This window comes from Acinonyx jubatus, chromosome A2, assembly GCF_027475565.1.
Source record: "Acinonyx jubatus isolate Ajub_Pintada_27869175 chromosome A2, VMU_Ajub_asm_v1.0, whole genome shotgun sequence".
NCBI classification, from domain to species: domain Eukaryota; kingdom Metazoa; phylum Chordata; class Mammalia; order Carnivora; family Felidae; genus Acinonyx; species Acinonyx jubatus.
This window is the reverse complement of record NC_069383.1, coordinates 28,024,490-28,047,224: the sequence shown is the minus strand read 5'-3', so window position 1 is coordinate 28,047,224 and position 22,735 is coordinate 28,024,490. Positions and strand designations below refer to the sequence as shown.

Genomic DNA, 22,735 nt, shown 5'->3' with positions numbered 1-22,735 from the left:
GCGGAAGTGATCTCCGTTTAGAGATGGCCTTTATTTACCAGTAACTCAATCGATAGCCAGGTGGTGTTTGTCCCCCACAGGCTTCCTTCAGCTCTTGGTGGAGGAGGAGGTGTTACTTCTGTCTCAGAGCATCCGTGTTCCACAGTGTACTTAAACACTGCTCCAAGGAAATGACTCTCCCTGGATGGTAGAAAGCTTCAGGAGAGCTGTGAGCGGCTGTGAACTTCCTGACTCATTGAATTCACAACCAGAATGGCATCAATAAGTAATTTACCACATAACAGCCTCACTTTACCGTTTGACCACCCCTGCTTGTGATAGTGAGAGCAGAGGCAGGACTTGATCATCCAACTGTGTGGTTATAAAAAGTTATTCTCCAGACACGTGAGCTGCAAGCCAGGGGAGGAGGATTCTGCCCAACTTGAGTCCCAAGGCTGTATTTTCGTTATTTCTATCTTCCTCTTATTTTCATTTTTCTCATTCTAAGGAATTTGTGAACTTCACTACCCAAAACACAGATTTCTGAGAAGTCCTTCAGTTGAAGTGTTTATATCACATTATGAGGATAACCTGCTACTTAAGGGGACAGGGCACTGCTGTTCCTCCACACCCATTCGTGAACAGCACACCTCATACTAAATTTGGAACAAAATCTACATCTCAGTTTTAATGGTAAAATACCTGCAAAACGAGAAGAGGGAAGAGAAATCATTGAATCAGATCGTGACTTTTTGCTGCCTAAAATGCTCCCGTGGCTGCTTCTTGCCTCTCGCAATGGTTCTCAGACTTGGGACACTTGGACAAACTCATTCCACAGCATTTGAAGGCATGGCTTTTCAGAAGGGAGGATAGGTGAGATGAAAGGTGGGCTGTATTACAGTATCCAAGGAGGCCATGTTCAAACGTTCAGTCTATACACACAGCCTTGGAGATTCTGGTGAATAATACCACACACCCCAGTTAAAGGCAGGGAGTAAGTCCTTTGTTAACTCCACTGCCCTAGAGGAAGAAATAAAATAAAACCATAATTTACCGGGGTGCCAGGGTGGCTCAGCTGGTTAAACAACTGGATCTGGATTTCAGCTCCATTCATGATCTCACAGTTCATGAGATCTGACAGCACGGAGCCTGCTTGGGGCTCTCTCTGTCTCGTCTCTGTGTCTCAAAATAAATAAACTTTTAAAAAGTTTTTTTTTTTTCAACGTTTATTTATTATTGGGACAGAGACAGACAGAGCATGAACGGGGAAAGGGCAGAGAGAGAGGGAGACACAGAATCGGAAACAGGCTCCAGGCTCTGAGCCATCAGCCCAGAGCCCGACGCGGGGCTCGAATTCACGGACCGCGAGACCGTGACCTGGCTGAAGTCGGACGCCTAACCGACTGCGCCACCCAGGCGCCCCGTGTTATAGATTCTTAAATGGGAAACAGCTTGTCTAATTCCAGACCTCATTTCAATATTCCAGCTGACACAGGGAAGATCCAGAGAGGTAAGAGACTGACTCATTTCAAAATGTCTTAGCCCTAAAAAAATAAAAATAAAAAAATAAATACATTCAAGGGAGCTATCATGGGGAGTGGACTCTGAGGAGACGCTGGAGGTGAGATGGCGTTGAATTGCAGCGAAATTTCAAATGGTTCCAGAAATCCTCACCTGCAGTGTTCATCATGCTTGGGTCCTGCCCTCCACCTCACCCACTTGCTCATCCTGTGTTGGGTGATTTTCTAAGGAATTGGTAGAATTGTAAATTTCTACTTAAATGTCTATTTATGACATGGTTTTATTCTCAAGCAGTTGCTAGTATAAACTTTCAAAGAACTGGCTTTTATAAATCCATGTCTCTAATTCATAATATAAGTCTAACAAAATGAGCTGAGAGGGATTTTTCAGAGAGAAAAAGTATAGGAAAAGGAAGTCACATTCCCAGATAGGGAGCTATGTATGCCTCCTACAATCCCCCAAACATAAGAACACTGTCTCTCTTCCTCATACTGAGAAGCAAGGCAGAGGGGAAGAGAGATGGGAAATCACAGAAAGGAAGCCTAGATGGTTACTGAGATGATTTTGGAATAGAAAACAAACCTAAAGGTTGCTAAGTCCAATGGTCAATTTTTAGTTCTTATCTTACTTGACCTAGCAGCAGAATTTGATACAGTTGGTCAGTCACTCCCTCCTGCTGCAAATATTTTTCTTCCCTTGGCTTGCATTCTACCTTGAAGCTTCGGTTAACCCCAGGACTCATCCCTTGAATGTATTTATTTTTATATCTACTGGTATTCATTTGGTGAGCTCATCTAGCCTCATGGCTTTAAATATCACTAATTTATTTCTGCAGCTCAGTCTTCCCTTCTTCCCTGCCCCCCCCCCCCCCATACATGGACGCATACTTACCTGCCTACTTAACTTTTCCTCTTGGACTTTAATAGGTATTTCAAGTTTTACATGATCCAAACTGAGCTCCTATTCCTCCTTTTTAAACCTGCCCCTTCTGGAACCTTTTCCATCTTAGTTAATGGTAACTCTATATCCTTCCAGCTGCTTAGGTTCCATCCTGGTCTCCTCTCTCACAAACCCAACATCCAATTCAAGCCAATACTCAAACAGATAAAAATCCTACATGTTAACCCTACAGATAACAGATAACCTACATGTTAGAGGATAATATGTTTTATCTAGTCCTATATCTTGAACAGCATGTCTGGAAGAACATAACACTGCTCAGAAAGTACTTGTTGAATAAGGGAATCAATGATTTTGAGACTAAGAATATGAGTATGTGTTTTTAAAAAAGGTATTTCCTTAAAATCAAAAGTTCGATATGTAAGAGCACAAAGTTAAGAATTGGGAAGGAAAGAAATAGATCTTTGTTTGACAATGAATTTATTTTAGATCATCCATAAATATGGTTCCATAAATATGGTGACCTGTTAAAATCACCTGCACAGTCTTTCTTTCCCCATGTTCAGGAATTACATCAGAGTATCTGGGGGAAGGGCACAGCCATGGGTATTTTCTAAAGCTCTGCAAGTGATTCCAGTGGGAGCCAAGCCTGAGAACCACTGCTGTATGGGAATCATTCTTAAAGTTAATGTTTACATACTAATTACTTGTTCTAAATGTTTCATACTGGAATCTCACTCTTTTTTTCTTCCCTAACAAGCTAATCTATTATTTTTCATAAGGTTTTCAATCACTCAGCATGCTAGCACTATGTACAAAAAATAAAGGATGCAAGAAAATTAGCCTAAAATTATCAGGACAAATATAAGTATTCTGAAAGGCAGCTAAAATAAAAATACAAGAGGGTTAGCTTTCTATGTGCCAGAAATAACCCTTTCAAATACAATGAGGAAAAACAAATCTATTCACAAAGAAATAAACATTACAAAATACTAAGGGATATTTAAGAAATAATCAAGACTTAAAAAAAACTATAGTGCTTTATACAAGTTTAAAAGAAATATTTTGAATCAATTGAAACATACTGTATTCCTGCATGGGGAGATTAAATATTTTAAACTTGTCAATTCTTCCCCAAAGAATCTAATCTTAGTGTATGCCCAGTCACAATCCCATCTTGACTAGATGATTTAAAAAGTCACCTGGGGCAACTGGGTGGCTCAGCTGGTTAAGCATCTGACTCTTGATTTTGGCTCAGGTCATGAGATTGAGCCCCCATTGGGCTTGGTGTGGAGCGTAGAGCCTGCTTGGGATTCTCTCACCCTCGCTCCCACTGCCCCTCCCCTGCTCACACTTTCTCTCTCACTCAAACAAACAAACAAACAAACAAATTCACCTAAAGGATATTAAAAAGAAAAATGAGGAGTGATGACTTAGCCTCCCAAATATCACACCATTCTGTGCAGCTGTGATGATCCAAATAGTGTGGCCCCAGTGAAGGAATAAATGGGTATAGGAATGGGTTAGCATTTCCTTGTGTTTTTCAATTGCTGGGCTATAATTATCTCAACAAAGAACTCAAATAATCTATTGTACTTGAATTGTGTACCAAGTCCCTCTCTTAGAGATGCATTTTTTAAAATTAAATTTAGTGAAAAATAAACTGTTTAATCTTGTTAAGTGGTTAAAGAAACAATTTTGTTTTGAAACAGGAAGGGAAGCTCCTCCTTATTCCTTAAATCCTAATTTAGGAAGCACTGCAATTAAGTCCCCAAACTGATCCATCACTTACGGGGATTCATATGTGACATAGTTGTTACCAACTATTGTCATGGTTATTTTCTTCACAAAGCTTACTACAATTTATTTTCTCACTTACTTAATATTTACTTCAACAACATAAAAATAAATTCCTTAAGGAGAAGGACCTGGTAAGTCATTAGTGGCCTGGAGAATGGTATATGCTCAATAAAATATTTGCCAAATACAGCCTTAGTGAGAATCTCATATTCATCTACTTCTACCATTTCTGACTTTATAAGATGCTCCATAGCCTGTGAGTTGGTTCACTACTATATCTCGCCCAAAGTCCCCTCAAAAATATCTGCTTACGCTGGAACTGAATGGTCTAGGATGGGAAATTACCCAAACATTTCACGCTGCATAGGAACATGTTAACAAACCTCAAAACTCAATTTGATTTTAATATTAAAAAAAATTTTTAATGTTTATTTTTGAGACAGAGAGGGATAAAGAGAGAGAGCAGAGGAGGGACAGAGAGAGAGGGAGACACAGAACCTGAAGCAGGCTCCAGGCTCTGAGCTGTCAGCACAGAACCCAACACGGGGCTTGAACTCACAAACCATGAGATCACGACCTGAGCCCAAGTTGGATGCCTAACCGACTGAGCCACACAGGTGCTCCTGATTTTAATATTTTTGATACTACAGCACCTGTGAAAAAATGTGAAAAATTGCATTATTTGTATGGTAATTATATATTAGATCCTTAAATCAAGCCACAACTAAGCCAAATATTTAGTAGAAGTACCATTTCGGAAAATCCAGAGTATTCTGCCCCATTACTTACACTGTTCTATTAGAGATAAATTTAAACCTAGCAGAATAATCACATTTTTCTAGTTTCCTCAAAGAATCATTAAGCTTAATTTTTATATTGAAATTAAATTATTTGAACATACACAAAACAGTGGGTCAAATTTGAAATATAAAAAATAAGGCTCTACATGCAAAAGGGGAGGAACAGGGTCTTTTAATAGTAGATAGGATAGATTTACGTTGAGAATGTTGAGTTTAACATGGTAAGTTTTGTTCACCAAATTCATATAACTTTTATATAACAGTTAATGCTAAAATGTTCTTGTTCATAACCAAATATTAATTGATGGAATGTCATGAATTAGTAGCTTCAAAAAAATTGAAATATAACAGGGGCACATGAAAAACACCAATCTTTTCAGAAAGAACAGAATACTGAATTTTCAGTAATTCAAATTTTACTTTGCTTGCCAATATAAAGTTCTATTGTACAGTCTTGATTATGACTATGTTTAGTGAATATTAAATAAGGTACTAAGAATAGTGGAAGTCTCCTTGCCTTAGCACTATCAATTTGGGATATGTAAGAGATCAATATTACAAAAGACAAGAAGAAAAAAAAGGCTCTCAAAGTACTTTGATGATCTGTTAATGTAAAATGAGTGTCTCTTTTTATTTTTGTTATTTTATCTCTATTTTATTTTATTTGTATTCATTTTTGAGACAGAGACAGAGAGGGAGAAAGAGAGAGTGAGAGAGCAGGAGAGGGACAGAGAGAGAAGGAGACAGAACCTCGAGCCTGATGCAGGGCTCAAACTCAGGAATCTGAGCTGAGATCGTGACCTGAGCTGAAATCAAGAGTCAGACGCTTCCAGACTTAGCCACCCAGGTGGCCCCTATTTTCTCTTTTTAAAACTCAAATGTGTGTATGTCTTTGTTCTCCAGTCTTCTCCTCCAAACCTACTTATGTCTTATCTCTCTTGCCAAATTCTGGCTTCTTTTCTACTTATTTGCTCTCTACACAATGATAAACTTCTTAAGGACCAGAATTGCGTGTCCTACCTGTCTTGGCATGCATGTCCTGAAGTGGTCTAGTACCACATTCTGCATATACTAAAATGTGTGTGTGCATGTATAGAACAGGAAGTCAAGTGGGATGGTTTTTTTAATGTCCATTTTAGGTCCCAGAAATAGAATATAATTAACCTTGAACAACATAGGGATTAAGGATGGCAACCCCCATGCAGTTGAAAATCCGTGTGTGACTTTTGACTCCCTGAAAACTTAATTACTAATAGGCTATTGTTAACTAGAAGCCTTACCAATAACATACACAGTTAACACACATTTTTTATATGTGTTTTCTATTTTATTCTTACAATAAAGTAAGCTAGAGAAAGGAAGATATTATTAAGAAAATCATAAGAGAAAATAACATTTATAGTACCATATCAAAAAAATCCACATATAAGTGGATTCATGCAGTTCAAACGTTCAAGGGTCAACTGAACTATAATAGTAAGTACTCTATCTGTAGGGTGATTACTATTTTTTCAAAGAACTTCCATAATTATTCTCTCATTTTACTCTCATATCAATGATGTGAAATATCAAGGGCAGAATTATTATGTAGGTGGAAACCAGGACATAAGTATTTAAGTGGTTTGCCTTAATTCACAAAAACATGGACACATCCGAAATCAAAATGCAAATTCCCTGCCTTCTTTTAATCCAGTATTCTGTCTCTTAGATGCTCTTGACCTGTCTTTCATGGAAAGAAATCAACCTACTTTCTTGAAATTCATTATGACTCAGTTTTAATTGAATTAACCTTTAGTTAAATTACATAAGAAATAACTGCTAAACCATGTGAAGAAGTCAGTGTGTTTAGCAAAAATGTAGCATGTGTTTCATGTGTGCTTTCTACATGACAAGCACTTTACCAGACACTGGTGACAAAGTGGTAAATGTAACAAAGTGCCACTAAGAACTCTCCCCACTTTTTGTGCACCATGGGGTTAGTGAGCTACGTATAGTGGTACCTTACTAAACACACTTGCTTGTCACTCACCTTTGTGCTGCTGTATGGAAACAAAATGGCAGGAGTGATGTCAACAATGCCCGTTCTTCAGAGGCCTGTGACATCAGCACCTGGTAGAATGTGGTGCTGATACATTGGACTCACAGTTTCAGTTTGATTTTCTGTCTGAAAAAACAAACAAACAAACAAACCCCCCAAAACAGTAGGAAGCACAACAAAAGCAAACAACCAATTATCAATTATCAAAGTCCTTGGAAGAACACTAGAAATAAAGGATTTCCTTTTCTCACATTTTTCTGCTGTTTTATACACAACTGAAAAATAAAATGGGCATTTCTTAAATCACAACCTCCCATGACCAAAATAATGAACAAGTGCAGAAAAGGAAGAAGGAGGAGGAGAAAATTGGAAATACTGTATTTCTTTTTTTATTTTTTACATTAGTTATGATATTGTGGGGGTTTTGACATATATTAGAAAGTACTGTATTTCAAAATGAAACCAAGTGAGATATACATAGATATTGCTTACTAAACTGCAAAATAATGGGACCAAGCAAACCAGGATTTTCCAAGGAGTTTGGACAACACCATTTTGCCCAGAAGGCAAAGATAAAGCTGCAGTTGTGATAAGGCTTTTATAAAGAATGGGCTGGATCAGAAAGGAATCTGATAAATGGCTTTGTACAGGTTGGATGTGATTGTTTGGCTAATCTTAGCAAGATCTGTATTTTTAACTCACAGTCAGAGGCCTGCAAGCCCCCACGTTTGCAGGAACACAGAGTACCTGTGAGGAGTAGCAGCCGGCACCCTAAACATGATGGCCAGGATGCCACATTGCTTTCTGGAAGTTAACATACCATGCTACCCAAATCCTTTGTTCCCAAAATAAAAATGAGTGCTTCCAGGGACAGAACTTCTAACACTGCGCTTCAACCATTTCAACCTAAGACTCTTCATATCAGTTGCTATAATTATCACTGTGAAACAGGACATGCATTTCTTGCCATATATAGATATAAGGGACATGTATTTGGATGTCAGCATCATTACAGGTGCCTTCCTCAGGACAATAGTAGTAGAATTCAACAGTCCTTCACTGCTTGATCACACACCTTGCTTGAAACACCCTTTCCAGGCAGCCTAGAAGTCCATTGTTCAAAAATTGGATTCCCTTTGTTTCCATTTTGAGAAAATCAACAGGAAAAGCCAACTTCCCAAACAGGCAAATGTTGGAAATGGTTATGAGCATTATGAACAGAGCATTCTGTTAAATATTTGAATTTACTCAAAGCATGCTTTAGTGTATGTGTAGAAATGATGATGAACTATTTCAGGAATAGACCTCTTAAAAATGGTGGGTGTCTGGAGAGGCTGAGTGGCTCAGCCGGGTTGAGAGCCTGGCTTTGGCTCAGGTCATGATCTGGTACTTTGTGAGTTCAAGCCCCACATTGGCAGGCTGCTTTCAGAATGGGGCCCACTTTGGATCCTCTGTCCCTCTCTCTCTGCTGTTCCCCTGTTTGCTCTTTCTCAAAAATGAAATAAACATTAAAAAAAAAAAAATGGTGGGTATCTGGGACACCTGGGTGGCTCAGTAGGTTAAGCAGCTGTCTCTTGGTTTCGGCTCAGGTCATGGTTTTACAGTCATGGGATTGAGCCCCATGCTGGGTTTGCACTCTGTATTGGCTTCCAGCTGACAGTGAAGATCATGCTTGGGATTCTCTCTCTCTCTCTCTCTCTCTCTCTCTCTCTCTCTCTCTCTCTCTCCCCCCCCCATCTCTAGCCCTCCCCTGCTCACGCTCTGTCTGTCATAAAATAAATAAATAAACATTTTAAAAAAGTGGTGGGTGTCATGGTCATTTGTATTATCATTATAATGGCTATTATTACTATTACCACTTCTACATTACAGATGAAGATATTGGATCTCAGAAAATTAAACAGCAAATCTAAAGTAACAGAGCCAATAAGTGGTAAGGCAAGATTTGTTCATAGGCCTACATCATCAGTAACATATTTTCATTTATTTGCCACATAGTCCCTCTTTTTTTGTTCTTTCTGTTTTTTAAGCATTATTTTAAATATTGTGTGATCTAAGGAGGTCTATAATAACTATTATATAGAAGGATAAAACAGGCATAAATTGGTTGGTATAAGATCAGAAATGTCCCTGAAATGTGCCAAACCACATTTTTAAATGTTTGGTATAGATTTCACCCACAAATTGCGTTATAGTCTAAACCTTCATATGAATTTTTAATATTGTAAGTTAAAAAAAAGTACTGTATAAAAATTAAAGTTTCACAGTGCTGTTTGTTTTTTGTAACAATGTTTTATTGCAAAGTTCCAAATTAAATTAATAATTATAAAACATGCACAATGTTCTAACCTTCAACCTTGACTATTTCAAGTTATAGTTAATAGTGGTATAAATACATAATATTTCTCAGGGTTTGCTCCCAGGGTGACTGAAGTATAGCCTCTATTATCACAAAAAGCTAGGACCTCTGATTTCACATTTATGGTATTCCAAGTTTTGAAATAAAACTGGGAAATTCACTACAATTGATATGTTTATTCATTAACACCAAGTACCAAAAAATGGATCAGAGAAATAGAAGAAAAATAAAAGCATATAGTGCTCCTCAAAGCCTGGGAATACATAGTTCAAGAAAAAGGGAGAGACCAATGACAGGAAATCCAAGAGGGTCTGGAAAGCAATAAACGTGGTGTCTTTAGACACTAGGAGGTCACTGAAGCCCTTAAGAAGAGTTGTTTTAGTAGAGTAGTGGGGACAGAAGCCAGATGGCTTTGTGAATGCTGACAGTGGCCTGAGTTAATCCAAGGATAGCCATGTCAAAACAAACTTAAGGGAGATTTTTTTCATCAGAAAATCAGCAAGACATTCAACTTTAATGGATTTTTTAAAATAGAAAATGAACAACCCTCCCTGGTTAAAATCCTGATTTTCTTCTTGCTTTACATCTCCTGCTTCCTTTTTTTTTTTAAGACTATCTATGTTTTACAACTTGACCTAAACATATCTGATTACATTAGATGTTGCTGAATGTTGTATCCCCATCTGAGTATCAGACCGGCAGGTATTAAATGCAAATCAAATGAAAGACAGTAAATTCATATACTAAGATGGTTGTATTTACTGAGATTTGACATGGGTCTAACAGGTGAAGAATGAGAAACTGTGTGTTAAAATTGGTTACAAGTGGATATGGATCTACAGACACACAGACTCACAGTTTTGTCTCTTGAACAACTAATTTTAAAAGACGAAAAATTCTATTGAAGTGATTTTACTTGGTTCCCTTAGCAGGAACTCTCATCGCAGCTGGGTTGGCAGATCATTTGTTTTCATGAGCAATCTTTGAACCAATCAGGATACAGATAATCTTATTATACCTCTGTGGGTTTATGTTTCTTTTGATGGGAGTCTAGAGAAGTCATGGGTAATACTTTATTGTGTGCCAGGAACCGCTTATGTTTCAGTTGCACAAGGTCAGATCTTAATTTAACCACCAACTGGGTACTTAATTTTAGACACACAGAGGAACACATTGGCTCCAAGGCACTTCCTCTGGTTTAGGAAGGCAAGGCCCTGGATAAGAATGACAAGACGATCATTCCAAAAGGTGAGATTATGAAATATTTGATCTGTACCTCACCAGCTAGCTTATTAAGTAGTTTAGTATTGGGAATATTTTAAACAGATGGAAATACATATTGTGGTAGTTTCTCATTATTTTTTTTCCAGTTGACCACCAGTGGGTTTGCCTTCCTGAGGCCTTTTTAAAATCACAGAATATAGGCAGGGTTGTTTTTGCTTCTTTACAGAATATTAACTCTGTGGCATGGTCATGAAGCATAATAATATGATGAGAAAAACAGACCAAGAATGAATATGCTTGTAGGAAGTGTCAATATACACACTATGGAAGCCCAGAAGGGTCTTAGCTGGCCTGGTTTCTGAGTAAAAAATTAAATTATTTTTGTGAATAATTATAATAAATTTCTATTGAGGCTCTTTCATCACTTATAGCAAAAGATGGATGCTTTATATTCAGATAGAAAAATTCCTTTAAGTTCATTTAAATCAGATGATAAAAGGAACTCTAGAATTGGAAATTTGCTTCTGCAAAAGAAATCATAGAATCTTGAGGTTGGAAAGTCTTTAGAACTTACCTGAGACCATCACCCATCTGGCTCTTAAATGAACACATAACTTCTAAGGAAGCTTCTAAATCTAAAATGAAATGATTTCTATGAAATAGTAGTGATATAGACGAGGAAGTCCTAACACTGCCTTGTGCTGAGAACATTATATTATTGTCATAAATTATCATAATTTTACACTTCTGTTGTCTCTATGGGAATAGCTTGTTTTCAAATGAAAATTTACCTAAAATATTTATATTTCTACTAGAGTTGTTTGATAGGTTTGCTGATTGTTTGCTTAAACTCTTTTAGAAAACTTACGAATATTTGGAACACAAAATGATACCTCCTTTTCATTAATTCTATTACAGTAGATGGATCATCAGTTACAGTATGTGTGGCCTCTAATGCCAAACTCTAATCCAGTTACAGTTGTGTGGTCTCTAATGACAAACAGCTGGGTTTATATCCACATCTCCACCACTCACTATTATGTGCAGGTTTGGGCAAATTACCTAACGACTCTGTGCCTCAGTTTCCTTATCTGTAAAATAGGGGAAAGTGTATCATAGAAATTAAACATCATAATCAACTAAAGTACTTAGTGTAATGTGTGTCACAGGTAAATATTCAATACATGTTACTTATAATAGCTATCAAATTCAACAAAACAAATATTTATTGAGGATGTGCTGCGGGCTTAACTCTCTGCCAAACTTTGGAAGGGGAGGGAGTGATTTGTGTTGTTTCTGGAGAAGTCTAGAATGCATTGTTTAAAAGCAGCAAACTCCCTGAGGGCATGGATCCTACTGTCTTGTGTCTCGCACTATGCCTGGAACATAGCAGACACTGAACACATATTTTTGAATGAATGAATAGGATGGTCTGAAAATCCTTAGGGGAAAAAAAATAATAATCACTGAGAACTGGTGGGTCAGTGTTTCTCCTTTGTCTTTCTGATTCAGTCGAGAAGGCAAATGTAGTAGACATTATGCATCTGTATTTCAACAAAGTATTTGACAGTATTTCTTGATGATGGTCTTGTTATCAAAAAGGAGACATTAATACTAGATGGTGATGTATTTCGGAGGATTTGTAACTGGATAAACAGCTTTTCTTGAAGGGTGCTAAATAATAGATCAGTGTCAACCTGAAGTCCTCTCTGTCCTGTGCCAATTTCTGTTCAACATGTGTCATTATTAATAGTGCAGATGGACATATAGAAGGCATGCAAACAGATGTACAAATAGAACAATACTTGCAGGGATAGAAATGCATTAGATCTTAGCAGACTGGAATAAAAGTCAAATCATTGAAAAAAAGAAAAAAAAAAGAAAGAAAGAAATGTAATAGCGTTAAATACAGAGTCCTGCACAGAATTTCCCAGCAATGATGTGAGAAAAAAACATGAGATGTAAGATTTGGGCCAATAGGGGTCCAAATCAACTGTCTAACATGATAGCCTCCAAATTAATCTGGGCTTAGGTTAAATTAACCAATCTATAGTGTCTAGGAAAAAGGAGATGGTCATCCCTGCTTAATACTGTGTTGTTGATCTGACTACAGCTATTGTGCTGCCATCAGAGCCCGTGGTCCAGAGCCACTTTTAGAAGGAAATGGAGAAATGAGTGTGTTTACAAGCAATCAAGATGGCAGAGGGAGGTGAACCCACGGCACACGAAGAAAAGTTGTCCAGCCTCAGGAGGAGAAGGCTCACTGGAGACTTAACAGCCTTCCTGGGGAATGATTTAAGGGCTCTCATGTAGCAGAGGAACAACAGTTTATCAGTGTGACTCTGGGGAATAGAACTAAGATCATAGAATAGTGATTTGAAGAGATGGATTCAACTTAAATGTTTTTTTCCTAACTGTTAAAGCTGACCGAAGGGCTCTGTGGGGATATAGTAAGCTTCCTCAACACTTTGGTGTTGAGGGCTGAGACTAGACAATTACTTGTTCGCCATGTTGTAAATGGAATTTACAGGTAGAGCTATCTAATGGTCAACTCTGAAGTCTGGTGATTCTAGAGAAAAGGAAGAAGAAGGAAATAATGAATATGTCAGAGTGTCTGTTCAAGGGTGAGGAATTGAGCTAAAATTGCCAAACAACCCCTAGAATTCTCATTCCTCATTCCAGAGGAGTTCAACCATAGAATGATAACAGGTAATGTTTGTTGACTACTCACATCAGACATAGTTAATGCAGTGGCTAATCCAGAGGGCAAGTTTTGAACAAAGTTTCAATTGCTACATCCAACTTTTTCCCCAAAAAAGATATCAACGGCTTGTATATGATGTCAGAATAAACTATGAAGAAATGCAATGACTCATTATTGTTTGAGCTTTGAATGGGAAAAGATTTGACTTGAGCCCCAGGCAGAACTTCTGTCATGTCAAATGAACCTGTATATACAGTAGTATACACATACATAGTATATACAAATATAGAGTAGTATACATATACATGTATAGTACATAATAATACTTTTATTGAGGTCTAGAGACATTTCATTTTTATTGTTATTGTAGTTAATTAATACAGTCAAAACATTTTTTACTTACCCTAAACTCACTTGTGTAAACTAAATGTAGCTATTTTATTGTAACCGGCCTTACTTTCTTCAAAAGCCGCCACTCACTAATTAGAGGAAAATGGAATTTTGGTCTCATGCAGACAAATAGAATAACTTAGGTAACAAACCCTGTGCTTGGATGATTCAGGTAAAGGGATCAGTCTTTCAGACTGCTGTTCTTTCCCAAGCCAAGGAAATCCCTCTACCAGATTTCACCTGCTTTACTATAAACTTTGCAAATTTCTCTCTTCTCAAAGTCACCAAGGTCCCTGGACTGCCAGGAAGTGACCTATCTCACCACCTGTAAGGTTCAGCCTATGAGCCAGATGCCGGGCCAGTTTTCTCGAAGGCTTTATAAGCTTTGGTTGCATAAAGTCAGTTTTAGTTCCTTCCAAGTGGCCAGTCATATCTGATTAGGTGAATATCATTCTCATGTGTGACACTTTATCTATGGCAGTAAATATTCTTCAAGGATATTAATTTTAATAACTGTATGGTTTTCTATTGCTTAGATATGCAATAATGTCTTATCCAAACTTCTTATATGTTGGACACTTTAAAAGTGTTGGACACTTTATTATTTCTACTGTTTTGGCAGCTAAATACAGCTGAGATGACATTTCACATACAGTTTTTTTGTCCACATCTCTGATCGTTACTAGAAGATAGATTTCTAGAATTAGAATTATAAACAAATGGTTGGACTTTTAAAAAAAATGTATTATCATTCTTGCCTGTGATAAGGCCACTATTAATAAGTTGCCTTTTCATGGATCGTGCTTGCTCTGTTCTTTTCTATTCTACGTTTATATTCCTCTAGAAACCCACCTACTAATGAACTTAGATCTCCTTCCTGTTTTTTGCATCATTTTCACAAACTAGCACACATCTTTCTATATCTCTGTTGTAATTGAATTTGACATGGAAATCAACAGTATAGAGTAAAATATCTAATGTTGTAATATGAAAGTAGAGATAAGAAAAACTAGCGTGACAGGTCTTATCACTGGCTATTTACCTAGAAACTAAGCTTCAGTTAAACTGGAAGTGAACTTGCAAAAACACAGGACGTAAAAACATAAGGTGAATCTATTAATTTGCTAATTTTAAGAGTAGTGTATATTTGATTATTCAATTATTTATTCAGCCAACAGTTAGTGAATTCTTATCACATACCAGATATCATACTTAGATAGTATTGGTCTAGAAAGGAATATGTCCATTTTTCTTAGATCTCTTCTAAAATATCAGGTTGTGTCTTTTTGAGTCGACATATAAGTAGCATTCGTCTTCTGGACTAAGTGTGTATGTGCACTTGTGCATGTGCAATTCATCAGCAGGGCATGTCGTGCTAAGGAGGAAGGAGAACAAGGAAAATTGGTCCAGTTCTCCCTGTCATTTACAGGATTACACCATGCAGAGGGAATTGCTGTAACTTATTACTTATAAAGTTACCTGTGTCAGTGGGGTGAACCCAATTCTGACAGAGAGTTTTAGTTCTCTCTGAAATCTCTTGGGGATTGATTGACTCGCTGAAATCAGTCCCATGAAGCTGTTGATCTGATTTGCCACTTTGTGCTAGAGGGTTCCGAAGAAAGCAAAAGTGTGCAGCCACCAATAAATACCAAAGTTATGACAGAATTTTATTTATACTGATGTCAATTTATCTTTAAAATTGCACATATAAATGGTCAAAATGCAGGAAAATAAAAATGAACATTCTTTTGAATGTAATAACTGTATTTTCTTGACAAAACCAAAAAGTAAAAATCCTCTTTAACTATTGCCTTTCCTCTGATAGGACAAATCCTGATGATTCTCTCTGGGACCTCCAGTAAATGAACACATCACTCGAAAACCATAGCAGTTTCAAGGTGAGAGAAAATTGCCTCAGGGTCTCAGGGTTCCCCATTTCACACAGCAGTACCTTCGGGATTGGATTTGAGCTGACTGTGTATAAAACTGTGAAGAAATCTAAATTTTGCTATATTTCCTTTTTCTTATTCCCTCTTATTACCATCCACTAGACTTGGTCTTAGACCCTCTGCCATCTTGTGCACTCTCGTGCTCCCCTCAGTAACTATTCCAAGAGATCCTAGTTCTGCACTGGGGACCAGTATAGTGTTGTTGACATTTTAAAAGGGACACTGGAAGACGGAACAATAAGCCGTAAAGGACAGAGTCTTTCACTGATGCAACCGAATGACACTGAGGTGACAGATGCTGGGGGCAGGGTGATATTTATGGACACAAAGCCCTTCCTTGCATGGAAGTGAATTGTACACTCTGGGAACTGTTACAACCAGCCTGTTTAGAACCCACAAACTTATCAACAGTACAGTGTTAGCATGGAAAATGGATTGGAGCTAGTTTAGAGAATCCGATGCAAAGAGGTATAATGTACCCATGTTCATTCCTGCAGCTTACCTCACAACACTATCCTAACCTCCTGGTCACTTCAGTCGGGCACCGCCTGGCATGCTGATCCACTTTTTAAGGACAGTAATGTTTAGACTCCATGACGCAAAGTACAGAATGAAGGCAAGTGTAGGACGCCCCAGACCACCCTAAGCAACACAAAGCCTTATTGCAGGGAGCCAAAGATAAAGATTTATGTGTCTCTGGAAGCTGTTTTTTTATTTTTGGAAGTTATTGTCATTAAGAACTGGCTGTTAAGAGCAAGATCAAAGTGTTGTGTTGTTTTTGTGTGTGTGTGGGGGGGGGGGGTTGTTTTCCTGCAGCTTTGGAAAGACCTTAAAAATGAAGGTACCTGTGATCTGTCCAGACTCTACTTATTAGCTCTGTGACTCAATAATGTATGGCTATTATTATAATCACCATTGTTATTATTATCAAAGATTTTCTAAAAAAATTTTTTTAATGTTTATTTATTTTTTAGAGAGAGAGAGACACAGCATGAGCAGGGGAGGGGCAGAGGGAGGGAGACACAGATCCAAAGCAGGCTCCAGGCTCTGAGTTGTCCACACAGATCCCAACACTGGGCTTGAACTCACAAACCATGAGATCATGACCTGGGCGGAAGTCAGACGCTTAACTGACTGAGCCACCCAGGTGCCTGCTACCAAAAATTTTCAAAAACTTACATGACCACCAAATTTCCCTTTTCCCACTGTCTAAATCTAGGATTTTACTAGGCTTACCTGTAAAGTAAACTAATAATTACTGATATCTGAATAATACATTTAGCACTTGAAAATCCTAAATTTGATTGTTTGGGGGAGGGTATGGGAAAGGGCTTTAGAGGTCCCATGAATTCTTCAAAATTTTATGCAGAATTTTGAGTGGGCATGCATCCCTCTGGAGAGAGAATCCATTGCTTTTCATCAAATGTGTTCTTGACCTTAAGGAAGGTTAACCAGCGCTCTACTTTTTTTTTGTTTAAATATTTTTAAGTTGAGTATAGTTGACACACAATGTTACATTATTTTCAGGTGTACAACATAGTGACTCAACAACTCTATGTTATGCTATGCTGTCCACAAGTGTAGCTACCATGTGTCACCATACAACACTATTGCAATGTCATTGGCTGTATTTTCTACGCTGTGCCTTTATTCCCATGACTTATTCCTTAACTGGAAGCCTGCAACTCCTTCTTCAATCCCCCCCTGCCGCCGCCTTTTTCTCCTCCCCCTCTGGCAACCATCAGTTTGTTCTCTGTATTTGTAAGCCTGATTCTGCTTTTTGTTTGTTTATGCATTTGTTTTTTTTAGATTCCACATATGAGTGAAATCGTGGTATTTGACTTTCTCAGTCTGACTTATTTCACTTAGCATAATAGCTTCTAGGTCCATCCATGTTGTGGCAAATGGCGCGATCTCATTTTTTGTGTGTGTGGCTGTGTAATATTCCATTATACATATCCATTCATCTATCCATTCTTCTTTATCCATTCATCCATCAGTGGTTAACTTGTGCTTTAAATGAAAAGGCTAATTTCCCAACATACTTGCTCCAATTAGTTTGTAAGCAGCTACGTATGGGAAATAAATCTCACTAGAGGGCTTCTCCAGAACAAGACCGGGAAACCATTATTTAGGAAGCATCAGTTAATTTCTCTAGACTGAGAAGTAGAGCACTTGTGAATAGGTCTTAAAGGATGTCGAAATATTGCTCGCCGTTTCCTCAGATTCCTGGCTGGTGCTTTATTTAAATAATCTTAAATAAAGGTAGGCAATTGAATCCTGGTCATTTTAAATTTGAGATACACATAAATAACTCTTCTCTTTGCTCTTCTCATTGCATCATGATGTCTCTAGATCTATTACAATCATGCTCTTTGATGATCTCTATGACACTTTAGTGCACTTGCACACAGATCTTTATTTCGTCCTGGGCTTTTAGGAAAAGGTTGGAGACAGCTTGTGTAAGACGGGTTGTTCCCTGTGGTAGGGGTTTCTTCAGTGTTTCTACCCTAGGCTTATTATGGATACAAAACAGTTAAGAGTCTTAGGTACCCTTCTTCTGGATGGCAGTTAAAATGACATTAAAAAATAAAAAGCGAAACTTTCCACAGATCAACTCAGTTCTTTAAGGAGCCTATGGTATCTCAGGTACTGGAAGTCCAAATTTCAAGCAGGGTTAGAACTGAGCTGGTGATTTAAATAGGTAAAAGGCTCTGGATCTCATTACTAATCCCAAAGCCATGCAATCCCCCTATCGCCACAGTGATACCAGTGAGAGAGGCAGCAGGCAATACCACAGGTTGAACTTCATGATCTAATCGTGCCGTCTGAAGGACTCCGTGTGTGTCTGCTGGTAATGAGTCAACAACTTTTTTTCCACTGAGAACAGCCATTTGCTGTAGTTGACTAGCAGTGGAAGTAGAGAGAAAAGATAGAAAAGGAAAAAGAAAGTAAGTAAGATATTTTCTTCCCTCAGAAAACTAATAACCCAAGTGAGAATACAGAACACAAATACGTGAAAAATTTGCCAGGCAAATACAGAAGGAGTGGAAATCCAGATACTGGAAAAATATTATAGAAGAGGAGATATTCGCAGATAAGGAAGGCCAGAGGGGAACTGGAGAATTTCAGCAAGGCTTCCATAGGAGGGACGTCTTGAGCCAGGCCTGACATAGTGTATGGGGCATGTGCATGGAAGAGCCACAGGGGCTTGCGAATGAAGAAGGAGAAAATGTGGAAGCAGAGGTGAGAAGAATGAAGCCAAACACAGAGAGGGCAATCAGATTTGTCTCAGTGGACAACAATCTCCATAAGCAGGGCCTAGCTTATGTTAGGGTTTTTGTTTTTTGTTTTTTTTTTTATTAACTAATTCATTCATTCTTTCATTCACACAGTTATAGAGACCACGGACCTTGAGATGGTGCTTCTCGGGCACTGGAGATACAGGCTAATTCTCTGATCTTCTTGGATTACATTCTAGGGGGAGGAGACAGACAATGAACGAATAAGCAATTAATAAAAAGTAAAATACTACTTGAGTGTATTTGGCAAATAAGACCCCTAGAGCGCATATTGGCTTTTTGAGAAGACTAAGATATCACCGTGTGAGGAAATACACTTACTGAATGTCGTTACTCTCTCACGGGCAGTCTCCCAACATCACTACTATTCTCTCTTTAATGTTCCAAGATGATAGTAAGGGCACTGGTGCAGAACAACAAAAATACAATCAAAATGATGCTATCGAGTTCACATGCAGTATGTCCACAGGTCAGGCACCCTGGCTATCAGTATGTGGAGAAGTTTGAGTTTATCTGAACTTGAGCAATGAGAAGTGGTAATATCAGCTGTGTTTTGAAAATTGCCCAAGGAAAACCATTTTTTTTTTCTCCTTGGAAAAACACACAACGATGTAAAGTTTCAAATAGGTAATACGTTTTGGCTCATAAAGTACCACTAATCAAAAATGATTTCATATTGATCATTAAACCTAGTCATAGAACTATTTTTATTTCTACACTTACTGAATTTTCTCTCTCAAGAAGAGAGAGCACCTGGCCCAATAGTAATGAGAGACACTCACTCCTTTAATTTGATATTTTGAAGAAATAAACCAATGAGAAGTAATCTACATTTTTGTGTCTATCTTCGGAGAAGATGGGCCAGTCAATAGCAGTGGCTTGTAATGGACGGAACTATGCAGGAGAATGAATAGGGGCTCCATAAGATGGCTGGTCTCTGCTCTGGGTTTGGAATTAAGAGGGTCCTTATTTCAGTTGTTCAAATGATGCTCTGAGACCATAACACTACACGACGTTCCCTGTAAGACCAGCCAGAAAACAAAAATGGGGACCAAACAGTAGCCATGTGAAGGTTCAAGTCAAGAAGCAGCATGGACGTCGTTGCCATAGTATTCTTACCTTGTCTGAAGGAGAGTAATCCAATCCTAAGACCCTTCCACTTTGGGAAAAGTTTGGAAGACTAGCTGCTAAAAGGTATCTCTCTTCATTTACTATCCAAAACACTAAATAATTAGGCACCTTTTTGCTTAACTTGCCTTTGTTAAAAAATGCTCAACTCAATTCAGGAATCCCGCAGGCCAAAACTACTTTGTTGCAAATGAAAAAAAGATGCTGCTTCCTTGGGGCGTGTGTAGCACTCTGCGGGACTGTACAACTCCATTAGGGGAGATTTGGCTGGATTCCCTCAGCCAGGAACACTTGTGTCGTGCACATCCTGCCCAACCGTTTGTGGTGGGTCTGATCTGGTTGAAACAAGAAAGTGCATTAGGACGAGTTGAAATAGGAATCAATAAATTATGTAAATAAGCCCCAAAGCCTCTCCGTTTTTTTTATTCTTCTTCGAAAGCACGAGTTCATTTTTACTCTGCTTATTGTTTTCCAGGTGAATGCACCTGCTGGAACTGCCCACAACTAAGCCTCCCTTAATAAAGCTGGTCTTTCCCATGCCTGTAGAGCTGCCACGTAGTAGCAGTTCCAGCGTCCCCAACTGAGGCTCCCTAACTAATTAAGGATGCCCTTCTGCCAAGGTATCAGAAAGGGTCTTTCCATGGCCAGGAATGCAGGTAGCACAAGTCCATAGAGTTAGATGTCCCACAGTACCCGGAGAACCCATGTGGTCTATCACCCAGCTGAGCCAGTCAGTAAGGAAGTTCTCCAGATGCCTAAAGCTGTTTTTGTCAGATTAACCCTCTCCTGTCTTACTTAAAAATTTTTTTAATGTTTATTTATTTATCTATGTTTATTTTTGAGAGAGAGAGAGAGAGAGAGAGAGGTGGGGGGAGGGGCAGAGAGAGAGGGAGACACAGAATCCGAAGCAGGCTCCAAGCTCTGAGCTGTCAGCACAGAGCCCGACGCGGGGCTCGAACTCACAAACCGCAAAATCATGACCTGAGCCCAAGTCAGACACTTAACTGACTGAGCCCCCCAGCACCCCATCCCCTGTCTTATTTTAAAGTTCTGGAATTTTAAAACCTGTTCACTTCATATGTGAGACCAGACAGTAGTTGCTCACGAAGAACAGTGTTTGAAGTTCTCAGTTCCTTCTGTTTAAAGTTTCTTTCACATCTTCTCTATCTGCTCTGTTACACTTCTTGCGGATAAGGCAAGGCCACTGCATTTGGGACATTTTGTTCTCTCTACTTTAATTCAACAAATGTTCATTGAGAAGCTTCTCTGGGCCAAGCCCCTTCTAGAGTCGTAAGGGGTGGAGAGATGAGTGAGGTAGAGCCCTTCCCTCAAAGGGAGTGTAGAGTCTGTTAGCAGAATTTGAACACAAAGCCAACCCAAACCTTTACTGATGTGAGAAAAAGAATACATCAGCAAATAAGCAAACACAGCAGGTATAACATTAAAAGGTAAGAATGTGAAAGGCTCCCTGTTCTCTATTCCTGTCTCTGTCTTCCTTCTTCTTGGTCTAAGTTTCTAATGTACTTCTCATGTGCTGTGTAGAGCAGCGTCTTCAGAAAACTGATGGGCTGAAATTAGTGTAAGTCAGAAGCGTCGAAAAAGTGTGTTCTTATTAGCCTAATGGCAGCCATTAATGAAAAGGAAGTCCAAAATCAGAAAATGCAGACACCCAAATGGCGGGTAGTTAAAGGTGTCAAAGGTTAGGATGGGCTTCATATGTAAAACGGATTAAAATGTTGACTGCATTTGTGTTTGTTCCATGAAGAACGGTGAATGCATTTTAGTTTTTCATTTTGCATCTTCACATTAACTGTATATACTGTTCTGTGTCGTTTGCTGATAATAAGAAATTGCCTCTTTCAAATTTATATCCAGTCATGGATACTAATGATGACCCCGATGAAGACCATCTTACAAGTTATGATATTCAGCTCAGTATTCAAGAATCCATTGAAGCCAGCAAGTCTGTATTTTCTTCTGAAAGGTAACATTCAAATTGACTATGCTCAACAAAATTTCTTTATGGCATTCATTTTGTTGTCAGATAAAATGACTCTTCCTGACTTCTCCTCTAGGGAAATGCTTACTCTTCTTCTCTGGCAGGGATTCCAATGGCTTTACAAGGGCCACTGTGCATAGGTTTTAGCAGTATGATCTTCCCAAATCCCCTCCTCCTGTGGAAGATGGAAATAACCTAAACGGAAAGTTCTTAATTGAATTTGGTTGTATAGGATTGCCTATTTTTTTAAATTAATATAGAATCAAAATATCAATAAGTAACTTGAACAAATTTGCAAGTACAGTTTATACAACTAAATAGGTTTACAGAGATCTGTTCTGAATATTCCAGAGCCCACTCTGCTACTGACTCAGACAGCCTTTGTAAGTAATGTATTTCATTTTTGGATCTTCAAAATATGAAAAATAATATGGATTAGGCCCTAAGTGTAATGAATGGGAAGAGTCGAGGGCTTTTAGTAAAAACAGCAATATGTAAACCATAGCCTATTTAATTATCTACTTTCCAAATGACAGAAGTTAACAAATTATATACAAAATTGATGTTTATGTTAGCAGGAAGGAGTTATAGAGTCTGAAACTGAAAAAGTAGATTTCTGTCTTGAACAACACACATTGCACT

General features: G+C 38.3%; 1 protein-coding gene across 4 annotated transcripts in view; it reads left to right on the top strand.

Moving 5' to 3' along the window:
* Nucleotides 1-22,735, top strand: part of ASB15 (ankyrin repeat and SOCS box containing 15) — a 60,149-nt gene that overhangs the window by 17,323 nt on the left and 20,091 nt on the right. For 3 of the 4 annotated variants that reach the window (XM_015067298.3, XM_015067301.3, XM_053218150.1), the window contains exons 1-3: nt 10,494-10,645; nt 15,541-15,613; nt 21,970-22,078. In XM_015067298.3, coding sequence (XP_014922784.1) covers nt 21,972-22,078 — 107 coding nt within the window. In that variant the 5' untranslated portion in view covers nt 10,494-10,645; nt 15,541-15,613; nt 21,970-21,971. Of the gene's footprint in view, nt 1-10,493; nt 10,646-15,540; nt 15,614-21,969; nt 22,079-22,735 lie in introns of those variants that run through there. The other variant, XM_027075385.2, reaches the window with a different exon arrangement.